The following is a 14,328-nucleotide window of genomic DNA, read 5'->3' as shown; positions in this document are numbered from 1 at the left end:
GTATACTGGGCCGTTGTCATTTAGGGTTTTACAGGTCAATACCAACACTTTAGGGACGCGGGTGGCGCTGTGGGTTAAACCACAGAACCTGGGCTTGCCAATCAGAAAGTCGGCGGTTCGAATCCCCACGACGGGGTGAGCTCCTGTTGCTCAGACCCTGCTCCTGCCAAGCTAGCAGTTCGAAAGCTCGTCAAAGTGCAAGAAGATAAACAGGTACCGCTCCGGCGGGAAGATAAACGGCATTTCCGTGCGCTGCTCTGGTTCGCCAGAAGCAACTTAGTCATGCTGGCCACATGACACAAAAGCTGTACGCCGGCTCCCTCGGCCAATAAAGCGAGATGAGCGCCACAACCCCAGTCGGCCACGACTGGACCTAATGGTCAGGGGTCCCTTTACCTTACCAACACTTTAATGGTCAGCACCAACACATAGCCTCTTCTACACATAACTCAAGGGACTGATGTGGACTTAAGAACGTAAGCCCATCTAGTTCAGCATTCTACCCTCACCGTGGCCAACCAGATGCCTGTAGGAAAGCGGTCAAGTCATAGACTCATAGATTTGGGAGGGACCACAAGGTTCATCTTGTCCAACCCACTGAAACGCAGGAATTTTTTGCCCAAGGCGAGGCTTGAACCCACGTCCCTGAGATCAAGAGTCTCGTGCTCTACCGGTTGAGCTAGCCCAGGCTATATAAGAAAAAGTGTTTTGACTTGCAATTTTACTAAAGAAGTTCCATGTGTCCAGGTTTTCTTCTTGTTGAGCAACTGGGTGGAAAATGGCTTGCATGGGTTTATAAAAGTTGCTTTCTTTACCCCCTCTGCAAGTAAAACTGGCTAGAATTGTAAGGGATCTGGAATATCCCCAAGAGCTTGAGGGTTTTTCCGCCTGCTTCCCATCCCCTAACCGGCTCTGACCATACTTAACCAAAGGAGGAAAATCCCGATTTCAGCTTGTTTTCTTACTGTCACCAGCTGTTCTTCAACATGCACCGTTTGGGGGCTTGAGGGGAGATTTTAGGTTTCTGCATAATTTAGCTTTGCATAGCTAAAACACAGGCAGGTGTGCCAGATATTGCTTAATGCCGCATATGAATGTCATGACGAGGCACATGCATTTGTGTGTGTTTGTAAGAAAATTAATTGGGTGTGAAGATCTCTTCTAGCCCAAAGCTAGCATAGTTCTGTTTAAAGTTGGTTTCTGGAGAAAAGAAGAACCAGCATAAGGCGGGACTTGGTTTTGGAGAGTACACCTCTAAATCACGCTCCTCAATCCCCTATGGTTGCAAGCAGGAATTATTATTATTATTATTAATTATTATTATTATTATTATTATTATTATTATTATTATTATCGGTGCTCACTGGTACAGAGTACCAGTACCTCTCTCATTTTTATCAATATATGAGTACTGGCACTGCATTTTTATTATTTTACCCAAAAAGAGCAGTGATTGCAAAAGTTCAGGCACAAACTATGACACCTGTATGAAGGCTGTCGGAACACCGGGTTAACTGTTCAAATTTAATACAGTATGATGTTAAACAGCATCTTAAAAAGCAGAGACTTCACCTTGCTGACAAAGGTCCGTATAGTTAAAGCTATGGTTTTCCCAGTAGTGATGTATGGAAGTGAGAGCTGGACCATCACCGAAGAATTGATGCTTTTGAATTGTGGTGCTGGAGGAGACTCTTGAGAGTCCCACGGACTGCAAGAAGATCAAACCTATCCATTCTGAAGGAAATCAGCCCTGAGTGCTCACTGGAAGGACAGATCATGAAGCTGAGGCTCCAAGACTTTGGCCACCTCATGAGAAGAGAAGACTCCCTGGAAAAGACCCTGATGTTGGGAAAGATGGAGGGCACAAGGAGAAGGGGACAACAGAGGACGAGATGGTTGGACAGTGCTCTCGAAGCTACCAGCATGAGTTTGACCAAACTGCGGGAGGCAGTGGAAGACAGGAGTGCCTGGCATGCTCTGGTCCATGGGGTCACGAAGAGTTGGACACGACTAAACGACTAAACAACAACACATGAGCTTAAACTGTCTTTGTGCTGTTGCTTCAAGTATGCATTTAGGAATATGATGGGGCTACTTGTTTGATACAGCATATGCTTTTTGGTGGGGGGTGGGGGCTCTCCTGAAAGGTTGCCCATGAAGTGGACTGAAAACTGTTGTTGTCCCCGTCATGATTAAAATGCATCTTGTAACTTCAAACATTATTTTAGTAAGTTGGCAACCCAAATACACAGAAGCACTTGGGCCAACTTGTGCATTTGGCAGCCTAGTAAGTTAATGTTTATTAGAGATATTTATGCTTGTGATATAGTCACATAGAATTTTATATTTTTTTTAATGTATATAGCAGCAAGGGAGGTGTAGTAGCCTGGCAGCAGTTGCTGCTGCTCATCTGCTCAAATTGTTCCTCTCACCAGCCAAGCGGCGCAAATGAACTGTCAAGTTATTCTGTCCTACAAGCTTCAGCACAGAAGACAGCTGTGAGCACAACCCTCTTGCAACAGGGTGAATGGATGTAGCAGGTGAGCTTACCTGTATGATCCAGACAGAACGTATCTCCAGTCTGAGATGATGAATTTTTCTTGGATTTGCCCAGAGAATTTTCGACCCGATTTGGCACAGTAAACCTCCCCTGTGACGCTCCGCACGGCAATATTCTGGGAAGTTATCAAAGAATGCTACAAGTTAGTCACAATCTCTCTACCACACAGGGTTGTTGCGTGGTTAAAATGATGCAAAGCCACCAGCTCCTTGGAGGAAAATATTGACACATAAATATTGATGGTTATTGTCCATCTCATGAATCAGACTAAAGTGCACAAAAGCTTATGCATTTTTTTTTTAAATTGTTAAGGTGCCACAAGATTCTTGGTTGGTTTTGCTGTGAAAGGACTAGTGTGTCTGCTTCTCTGGAAGCTGTTATTAATTGTTTTCCATTATTTATTTGTGCTCTTGTATAGATACTTGTAAATAATACCACTTGCATTCTGATGCACTTCTGAGTTCCCGTAGAAACCTGCCCCATGCCCCATTCCGGCCAGAGAATTACGAAAGTATGTGGAGCCCCTCAGATATTTTCCAAATTGCTTTCCCAGTTGCCTCTGCTACCTCAAAATGTTGCAAAATGTTACAAAATGTTGCCCAATACAGATTTTATTCTTGATCTATTCACTAGTTAAACCCCCTGCCATATTATCTCCTTGCTCCTACTAAAACATACAACCCCATGAGCTGACAGTTTGCCATCCAGGCATGGTTTACTCCCAAGGCCCACTCAACTCAGCAATTGTGCCAACAGTCCAAAAACTGGGGGGGGGGGCATGTATCTTAATTGCCCCCTCCCTAGTCAGCAGATGGGTCGCTCGATGAGCAGCAGTTGATCTGGGCAGCTGCGTGTCCTGTTTGTATCTGCGTGGCATGTTTTGTGCCAAGGTGCAAGGGGTCCACACCTGCTTCTGGTCACATCCACTGTGGGTATGTTCCTCCAGCCCTGAGGGCTGGCCAAGGGTGAACCATAGCCCTTCAGCCAAAGGAAGATTAGACAGCATTGTGATGATCCCATCGAAAGGATCTGCTACCTTGAATTGGCCACGTCATCACATATAGCACCAGCCCTAACTACAACCAGTTACCCAGAGGAAGACTACAAGCAGGACCAGAGCTCAAGAGGGTTCTCCCCTCCTGTGGTTTCCATCAGCTGGTGATCAGAAGTGTACTGTCTCATGACTGGCTGATGGGCACTAGCTTGGATAGCATAGTTCTGTTCTAAAGTTGGTTTCTGGGGGAAACAGAACCAGCATAAGGCAGGACTTTGGTTTTGGAGAGTACACCTTCAAGAAGTGTACTGTCTCTGACAGCAGAGGTAGAACAAAGCCACCAGGGTTGGCAACCACCGATAGTCTCAGGGCAGATCTGCACCATACCTTTAAAGCACATAAAGGTAAAGGGACCCCTGACCATTAGGTCCAGTCTTGGCCGACTCTGGGGTTGCGGCTCTCATCTCGCTTTATTGGCCAAGGGAGCCGGCGTACAGCTTCCAGGTCATGTGGCCAGCATGACTAAGCCGCTTCTGGCGAACCAGAGCAGCGCACGGAAACGCCGTTTGCCTTCCCGCCAGAGCAGTACCTATTTATCTACTTGCACTTTGACGTGCTTTCAAACTGCTAGGTTGGCAGGAGCAGGGACCGAGCAACGGGAGCTCACTCCGTCGCAGGGATTCGAACTGCCGACCTTCTGATCGGCAAGTCCTAGGCTCTGTGGTTTAACCCACAGCGCCACCCGTGTCCCTTTTAAAGCACATAGAATTGTAGAATTGGAAGGAACCTCAAGGATCATCTAGTCCAACCCCCTGCAATGCAGGAATCTCAACCAAAGTATCCCCTACAGGTAGACATCCAACCTCCGTCAAAAAACTACAATGAAGTCCACAACCTACTGAGGGAGTCCGTTCAACTGTCAAACAGCTCTTACTGTCAGAAATGCTTGCCAGCACATGGCAACCCCCAGAGAATCCTGGAAACGGCAGTTTGTTAAGAGTGCTGGGAATTGTAGTTCCACGAGGGGAAAACTGTGGTTCCCAGGATTATTTGGCTTTAAACATGTGTTTTTAAAAGCATGATGTGGATCTGCACTGATTCTCCATGAACTGGAGAAAACAAAGTCCTCTTTTAAAGACATCTAAGCTGGCGGCCGTCAGAAAATAACGAGGACGAGGTTCCCCCCCCCCCCACTCCTTTACTTAAAACAAGCTAAGCCAAGACAACACACATGCACCAGAACAACCTTTCTATCGCTGTGTTTTGATTCAAGCTGGTTTGGGCTTGGAGAGGAGGATGGACAAGAGACTGCAATAGTACCTTGAAGTGACCCTCGGCCACATGGAGCTTGTCGCACATTTCGGTGAAGAGCTTTAGGTTGCTGTGGTCGAGCAGCAGGTAGACAAACACCCTCCGCTTGTTTGCGGCTTCCAAGACATCGCAGAATATCTCAGTGTCAGTGAACACATCCATCAGGATAGCCAGGACCTGGGATGGGGTCCAGAAGGAGGAAGGGAGGGAGGCAGATGAAGGCCAAGCCGAAATACACTCTGAGGACCTGGGAACATCGTACCTGCCAAGCAGACCAGTGGCAGTACAGTGGTACCTTGGTTCTGGAAGTCCGTTCCAAAACCAAAGCGTTCCAAAGCCAAGGCGCGCTTTCCCATAGAAAGTAATGCAAAGTGAATTTTATCTAACAAGACCATTGATACATTAAATGAAAGCAATAAGCAATGTTCTGCAGTCACACAAGCAATCAATTAGTAGCTGAACTGGGTTCCGCACATTCACACAAAAAAGAGCCGCAAAAAACAAAAACGTAAATTAAATAAATAGCAAAAACAGACAGACCTCAGCGTAACACTCAAAATGGAAGTGTGGCACTCAGATCGGAAGCATAACACTCAAAACAAGAGCACGCTCGGCTTTCAGAAAAAGTTCGCAAACTGGAACACTTATTTCTGGGTTTGCAGTGTTTGGATTCCAAGTTGTTTGAGTACCAAGGCATTTGAGAACCAAGGTACCAGTGTATTTATTCAGAACTTGCTGAGCATTCAAAGCAAGCTTTAACTCAGCCATCCTCCCAGCAGCCCTGCAAAGTAGGTCAATATTGTAAGTCCAAGTCCCTGCGGATAGCGTTCTGCTTAAATCGCAGAGGCCAGAGATGGCAAAGGATTGCCCCCCTCTTTTTCCATCCGTATGGGTGCCACAGTAAACTCAAAGAAGCACACGAAACCAAGACCCATGGCCTGAATGGGTATCATAAAGCACATTCTGGGCACTGTAGGGTCTTCTGGGAGGTGTAACTCTGTGATGTGATCTACAACTCCCATAATTATTCGACGGAAATAACGTGCTCTGGATGTGCTTCAAAGGTATCATGTGTATTCTCTGGAATCCTTGCAAAATGCTGTAGTAGAGAATGCTCCCCCCACCGCCCTTCTAGCTAGCTCCTGAAAAGGCAAATACCAGGTCCTTCCCTGCCAAAAGGAAGCTCTGTATTCATTCAGGTTAAAATGTAAGAGAAGATAACCATAAATCTGAAAGGTTTTCTCAAAGATTATCGTTGTCCATCCCCTCCTGCCACATATTAAGCAAGGAAGGCTGGGGACTTCGCTGCTTCCATGCAAACAGAGCACACCGGAGTTCAGAGGTAGAGCGTTTGCCTTGCAGCTGAAGGTTCCAAATTCAATCCCCAACATCTCTAGGTACAGCTGGGACCATCCCCTCCCTTAAACCCTGGAGAGCTGCTGTCTGTCAGTGTAGACAATGATTCATTTTAAGGTTCTTCCTATATACAATACGATAATCTCTATTGTCAGTGTCCCATACAGAACAACGAAATTGAAAAATCTACATCAGACATTCAAAAACCAACATGCCTGCTATCCCAGCCTGGTTAACCCCCTAAAAACTCTGATACCCCATAATTAAATACAATATACTCCCATAGAGCATAGCTGTCAACGTTTCCCTTTTTTAAAGGGAAATTCCCTTATTCCAAATAGGATTCCTCGCAAGAAAAGGGAAAAGTTGACAGCTATGCAATAGAGACTACCTTACACTGCGTTTAAAACCAAAATCGCATTTGGATAGAAACTGTTTCTCAGGCGGCTAGTCTTGGTCTTTATAACCCTGTACCTTCTTCCAGAAGGCAGAAGCTGAAAGAGATCATTTCCAGGGTGCGCACTATCCTGTGCTATCTCTGCAGCTTTCTTATGACACCTGGAAGCATAGATTTGATCCAAGCTGGGAAGAGTACACCCAATTATGTTCTCCGCAGTCTTTACAACCTTGGACAGCATTGTTTTCCCCCTGACCATGCAGCTCCCAAACCACACACACAGACCATAAGTTAATATCCCAAATGACCTGCAGCATTGCAGAGGGTACAATGTCCACTGTGCTGCTGACATGTTGTGCTCATAAAAATTGTAAAGTTGGAAGGGACCCTGAGGGTCATCTAGTCCAACCCCCTGCAATGCAGGATTCTTTCGCCCAACATGGGGCTCAAACCCACAGCCCTGAGATTAAGAGTCTCGTACTCTACCGACTGAGCTATCTGCTATCCTTCTCACAACATCAGAAACCATACAATAGCTCTGGACTCTGACACAGCTTCTGGCTTATTTGTTATTATTTCATTCGGCTCATTTAATGTTTTATTATTGCATTCCTATCCCACCTTTCCTCCGAGATGACGTACATGGCTCTCCCTTTCTCCATATCATCTTCCCAACAACCCTACGAGACAGCTTGGGCTTAGAGTTGGTGGCTGACCCAAAGTCACCCAGTGAGCTTCACAGCTTGAGTGCACCTTTGAACCCGGGTCTCCTTGCCTGCCCACCACAGCCCTTGACCCTTGCCTCTCCAGGCCTAGCCTGCCTGCATATTGAAGCTCGCCCATTTGCCCACCCAAATCCCACCCGCCATACCTGACTGGTCTTGTTGATACAGCGGCGTATGAGGTCCCGGATATTGCTGTTCTTATCCGTCTGGAAATACACTGTGGCGCTGGACTTCTCCTTCAGGTACGGCTTCTCGGACGCACTCCATGTGTGGAGAAGAGCTGGTTCGCTGCTCTCTGAGACGAGAGGGAAGTACGTCCCTGACTGGAGGGACCTGGTGTCATTATTCTGCCTCAGCCCGGCTTCGCCATCGGGGTGTGTGTCGCTGGCGTAGTAAGGCTCCCTCGCGTTCCTCTTGATGTACTGAGCTTCCACTGTGGACAAGAAGTCCACTTCTCCTTCTTCGTCCAAGGCCTTGAGATAAGACTGGAGCCCCCCATCTAAGAGGGCGTCCGTGGCCAGCCGGACACTTTCGTTGTGACTGAAATCCAGTTTCGCCAGCCGGAAGGACGAGTTTTTGACGTCCTCCAGCCGCCTCCGGATCTTGCCCATGTGTCTTGATCGATTCATGGTTCTTCACCAGGCCCATGCGCTCAAACAGAGGGCTGGATCCGGTCTGGCCTGGCGTGGTACTGGCTTAGGCAAACAACAACAACAACACACCCCTTGCAAGCTGCGTAGGGTCCCACATCCAACACCTGGAGGTGCCAGGTTGCAAACTCTCTTTTGTCAAGAGCATAATTTGTTAGCGAAGAAACCCACAAACCCTCAGCGCCTAAGGCGAATTGTCCTAACCACCTCTCTTCTCGATTCCACAGTGCGGGTGTTTCTCTAAAGAGAAGAAGTCGAGCAAGCTTAGCAGATGCACTTCGGTAACAATTATGCTCCAGGTGTCCCAAGCTGATGAGTCTGCTCATCTGAGAAAGCTACACCTTCTCCTCGGGGCCCAAGAAAGTGGGTGGTGGGTGGACCAAGAAAGAAAGGAGGGGGAAAAACCACAACCCACCAGATGCTCATTATCCAATTACGATTTCATCAACTGATTTCCTTTTCTCCTGTCACTCAGTCAGGCAAGGCAAGGCAGAGCTCAGGCGAAAGCAGAAGCAGCCTTTCTGAATAAAATTGAAATAGCTCAGTCTTGACAGACACCTACAGATTTAAAGAGGTGTGGTGCAGGTCATGTTTAGTCCAGCTCCCTTGCAAGATGTTCACAGCTAGAGAATCACCAAGAGATGTGGAAACTTGTTTCCTGAAAAGCAAAACTTTGAAGATTACTCACTGCCTTCTCGATTCATCCAGTGTTTGCCTTTCTGCTCTTCAGATGTGTTGGACCATAACAGCTCGCTCAGTCAGCATAACCAATTGCTAGGGATCCAACAGCAACATCATCCAAAATATCTGGAGGGTACCAGTTTGGGGACGGCCAGACTAAATCACCGAAGGTTGCAAGTTTATTCCACACATACACATAAAAGCTTGGTATTAAGGTTACAGGGGATCTGGTTTGATTTTATTTTTTAAACAAGGTTAAACCACATGGAAGGGACACGGGTGGCACTGTGGGTTAAACCACAGAGCCTAGGACTTGCCGATCAGAAGGTTGGCGGTTCGAATCCCCGCGACGGGGTGAGCTCACGTTGCTTGGTCCCTGCTCCTGCCAACCTAGCAGTTCGAAAGTACGTCAAAGTGCAAGTAGATAAATAGGTACCACTCCGGTGGGAAGGTAAACGGCATTTCCGTGCGCTGCTCTGGTTCGCCAGAAGTGGCTTAGTCATGCCGGCTCCCTCAGCCAATATATGAGCATCGCAACCCCAGAGTCTAATGGTCAGGGGTCCCTTTACCTTTACCTTTATACCACATGGAGGGATAAAACTATAGGAAAATGTGTCTATTCTCTAATGAAGAGCATTTATGTTTGACATATGTCAGTAGTTTATTGTTATTGTAATTAATAGCAACACAGGGTTGGGGTGGGCTTGTTGGGTCACAACTTGAGCAGGCCAGTTTTAAACAGGAAAGGCATTTAGCAATTCTAATTATCACAGCCTGCTGTAAACCGTTGAGCATAAAGTCCCAGCGCAGAAGTGTATGTGAGGAGCAATATACGAAGATCCTTTCCCTGCCATTTTCAATCATGCACCAGCCTTTAAGGTCCAGTTAGTTAACTTGACATTAACGAACCACAGTTTTGCCCTGAACATCTGCTTGCAGCTGCACCAGGAACAACAAAAAAAGCAATTAGCCAGCAACCTGCTAAAGGCAATTACATGAGAGAGAGTCATTTGGCATCATTAACTGGACGGGTAAATAGCAGCCTGTCGGCTCGTATCAGACCAGCTGAAATATGAAAGTGTATGACATATGCCTAAATTACTGGGGCCTTTTCTTGTTTGGTCTTTTAAAATGCTTTTGTATTATGCAGGCTGTATTATCATGAATTACTCAGCAATGAAAAGCCATGAGTAGATATGAATTTCTAGGTGTGCTCCCCTCATTTCCTACACCTAAGAGGAGCTTGAAAGGCAAATATTCAAATGCTAAATATTTTTCCAGCATGGAAAGGCAGGGGTGGAAATGCTTTGCCTGTTCAATTGCTGTCTGTAATGCAGCTGTTGAAGGAAAGCCTAGAGGCTCTGTCTGTGATAAATACATAAAAATGCTTCGAAGGTTGCAAACCTATTGGAAAAAAGACATGAGACTAGAAAGCTGCTGTGTTAGCAAATGCTTCTCCCCACCCCCCCCCCAGCTGAATAGAAAATGGAATTTTGTCCTGAAGAAGAACGAAAAGTTGCGTGTGTGGAAATAGCCAGCAATAGTACAATGCTAACTTAGTTTCAGTACAACATCAATACAGCATAAATAATACAGAATAACCTATTGCAGTCGTTAAGAGTCGTCAACAGGCTCATCACAGCTATCTGCCAATCACCCATTCCCACCACCCTTCTGAGTAATACCCCTCCCCACCTTCTCACTATATAGAAGGATCTGGCAACTTCTGTTTCAGTGTATCTGAAGAAGTGTGCATGCACACGAAAGCTCATACCAAGAACTAACTTAGTTGGTCTTTAAGGTGCTACTGGAAGGAAAAAATTTTTGTTTTTTGTTTTGACAGAATAATCAATAAATCACCAATGAAGCAATTTCAATATATAAGACACTGCTAACAAAGCAGCAATTAAAAAAATAAGCTAAACATCACAATTAAAGCAAATATCATATTAACTAATCAATACAGCATTGATAATCTATTAAACAATTTTAACGTTAGTAAAACAGCAACAGCAACAACAAAAACTCAGCACTGTTATAAACAGGCTGTCCACACACCCACTGACCCATAATCTTTCCCCTTTATTCAGCAATGATGGGGCTCTGAATTCAGGAACATTTGAATTCCCCCTTCCCTTGCTTGAAGGTCTGGGGGTGGTCCTTTTCCAATTAGTGCCACTAGGACCGGATTTAGGTTTGATGAGGCCCTAAGCTACTGAAGGGATTGGGGCCCTTTATATATCCAGCTGTCCTTTGCCATCAACAAATTGTCGCCGTTTTTTGTGTTGAATATATGCTATATGGTAATATATGGACCTAATAGGTATCTAAAGCCATTTGCACATGTTGCCATGCAACCAAGCCCATGCAGAATGTAGGCACCCTATATATAGAAATGAGCAAACCAGTGATATTTTAGGGAGCAGGTGGGGCCCATTACTTACATCATAGGAGCCTACACAACACAAAACACTGTTTCTGTATGTAGGTTTTATTTTGTTTTTTTATCTTATATTTTGGAAATGTACATCCAGTTTTCCCCCTTTAAATTTTTTTGGGACCCCCAAGAGAGTGGGGCCCTAAGCTATAGCTTGCTTAGCTTACACATAAATCCAGCACTGAGTGTCTCCCACAGATCCTACAAAAGCTTTTCAAAAGTTCCTCTCCTGCATTAATGCATTAACGGCCAGCAGCCTTGGGGGCTTGCAAAAGGACAGGGGAAGAAGGATTATTATTGCTGATGTAGTTATATTAAGTATCTATCCTAGCCCTTCTTCCCAAAAGAGAAAAATAAAAATAAAAATGCAATTAAACAAAAACGAAATTTAAAAATGCAATTACCCCCCCCCCTTAATTTTTAAAGCATTAAGGACATCTAAAGCCATGCAAATCATTGAGATCTTCTGAAAGCATTTGACATAATTGGATAGTGGAATCCTTTCTCTTGCATATATCCTAAAAGAACTGGGCTCCATCCACTATGCATTCAGAACCAGCAAAATAAAATATTCTACACAAGGTGCAAGTCGCTCATTCTCACAAGGTATGTAGCTGGCTTTAAAAGGGAGGGGGGGAGGTGAAGAGCAAAGCCGTGGAAGAGAAGCTTGTCCCTGACTCTTGGATCAATGGAGCCTCCCGCTCAGGAGCAGTCTACCTCTGGATCCCAATGGGGGGAGGAAAAGCACATCCTGGCTCGTGGACTTCCTAGCAGCTTCTGGTCATGGATACAAAGCCATTAGGTATGCTGACATCACCTTGCTGACAAAGTTCTGTACAGTTAAAGCTATGGTTTCCCCAGTAGTGATGTATGGAAGTGAGAGCTGGACCATAAAGAAGGCTGATCGCCAAAGAATTGATGCTTTTGAATTACAGTGGTACCTCAGGTTACAGATGCTTCAGGTTACAGACTCTGCTAACCCAGAAATAGTACCTCGGGTTAAGAACTTTGCTTCAGGATGAGAACAGAAATTGTGCTCTGGCGGTGCGGCAGCAGCATGAGGCCCCATTAGCTAAAGTGGTGCTTCAGGTTAAGAACAGTTTCAGGTTAAGAACGGACCCCCGGAATGAATTAAGTACTTAACTGGAGCAGAGACATCACCTTGCCAACAAAGGTCCATATAGTTAAAGCTATGGTTTTCCTAGTAGTGATGTATGGAAGTGAGAGCTGGACCATCAAGAAGGCTGATCGCTGAAGAATTGATGCTTTTGAATTATGGTGCTGGAGGAGACTCTTGAGAGTCCCATGGACTGCAAGAAGATCAAACCTCTCCACTCTTAAGGAAATCAGCCCTGAGTGCTCACTGGAAGGACAGATCCTGAAGCTGAGGCTCCAATACTTTGGCCACCTCATGAGAAGAGAAGACTCCCTGGAAAAGACCCTGATGTTGGGAAAGATGGAGGGCACAAGGAGAAGGGGACGACAGAGGACGAGATGGTTGGACAGCGTTCTCGAACCTACTAACATGAGGTTGACCAAACTGCGGGAGGCAGTGGAAGACAGAAGTGCCTGGCGTGCTCTGGTCCATGGGGTCACGAAGAGTCGGACAGGATTAAACAACAGCAGCATGCTCCTTTGCAGATCTGCCTGATCTGGAACTATTTTTGCTAAGCAACGATTTGGAGCAGCAAGGAATTGGCAGCTCTTTTGCAACATAATGCATTTGTTTATTTCAGGGCCATCCTTTTAGTTTTGCATTTTATTTTATCTGAAACCAGTGGGGGAGAGAGAGAGGGTTTTGGGCTGGGAAGGGAGAGAGCCCTACTCTTTGTAGCTTGCAAAGATCAGTAGCTGCAAACCTCACTGTCTCCGCCCCCTCCCCACCTTACAGGGCAGGAAGGATCAGCTGACGTCGAGGGTGTTTCCCCGTTTCACATGGAGCTTTGCAGAGACACCGCTCCGAGCGCCTCGTTAGCGCAGTAGGCAGCGCGTCAGTCTCATAATCTGAAGGTCGTGAGTTCGAGCCTCACACGGGGCAACGGCAGCACTTTTTTTCTGAACCCTTAAAAAACCCCCACAAAAGCCCAACCCTTGCAACGCTTTCGTTGCAGCACTTTGCCCCCCGAAATTTCCTTTTCTAGGGTCGCCCGGGAAGCTCCTCGCCTGCACCAAAACTGATCTAGATTGCACGGTATCCAAACGACAAGGGCGGAAATCCAAGCAAACTGCTTGGACGGTTTTAGGCGAGAGCATGTCTTTTTTCATTCGTTTATTTAATCAACTCACATTTGGTTGGATCGATCCCTGCAGGCCGGATCCTGGGCACGTGCACGGAAGAAGTAAATCCCACTGAGTTCAACGGGACTCCCCAGAAAGTATTCATTATTCATTTAAAATTGAAGTTTGCAGCACCTCTGCACCCCTTTTGCCTGGGAGCGAGCGCCATTGCACCTAATGGGGCTTACTTCCGAGTAGACATGTGCAGGATCCTCTCTTGCAATATGTCAGCCGCTTTATGCATGCTCACCCAAAAGCAGGGTGGATTTGATTTAAATCAAATCGATTTAAATCACTAGTCAGTAAGACTTGATTTAAATCATTTTTATTTTTTTTTACAGAAAGACTGCTTATTGCTGGTATAATATTAATATTTACAACCAGATGAAGGTTTCATTTTTGGAATAATAAATTTTCAGAGTAGTTTTTACAGTTATATAAAAAAATACTGATTTGGTTATACTATTAGAAATGCATACAGATAATTATGAAATTATTGTGAGGTTTAATAAGTTAACTGTTTATATTTGGACAACTTTTCTGCTGTACTTTATTGGAAGGAGAAAAATAATCATTTCATTAATAAGAATTTAAACCATTTATTTAACTAAAACAATTACATTATAGCATATGTATCCATGTTTGTTAACTGAGGTGGTTAAACAATTTTTTTTAAAAAACACAACTTTAGACTGAGTTTTAGCACACATGAAAAACTTAAGACAAAGCCTTATTTACTGATGAATAGCCTTTGGACTATAATATAACTTAAACAGAAAACTATCTTTAGAAAGATCTTCCCTCCAAAAGCATTTTATTTTAAAAATACAATTTGAAGAAAAAAATCCGATTTAAATTTTAAAAATCTGATTATATATATATTAAAAATCATGGATTTTTATCCACCCTGCTCAAAAGTAAGCCCCGTGCATCTGATGAG

The 14,328-nt window shown here is 45.1% G+C and overlaps 1 protein-coding gene across 1 annotated transcript; it reads right to left on the bottom strand.

Moving 5' to 3' along the window:
* Positions 1-2,546: 2,546 nt before the first annotated feature.
* FAM83A (family with sequence similarity 83 member A) lies at positions 2,547-7,972 on the bottom strand (the record flags this gene model as incomplete). The annotated part of the gene is made up of 3 exons (XM_083622318.1): positions 2,547-2,675; positions 4,875-5,042; positions 7,490-7,972. 3 exons carry the CDS (start codon positions 7,970-7,972, stop codon positions 2,547-2,549), a joined length of 780 nt encoding a protein of 259 aa, XP_083478444.1.
* Between the last annotated feature and the right edge of the window lie 6,356 nt (positions 7,973-14,328).

This window comes from Podarcis filfolensis (genome assembly GCF_964270895.1).
Source record: "Podarcis filfolensis genome assembly, chromosome: 7".
NCBI lineage: Eukaryota > Metazoa > Chordata > Lepidosauria > Squamata > Lacertidae > Podarcis > Podarcis filfolensis.
The sequence above is the reverse complement of the archived record's forward strand: the minus strand, read 5'-3'. Positions and strand labels throughout refer to the sequence as shown.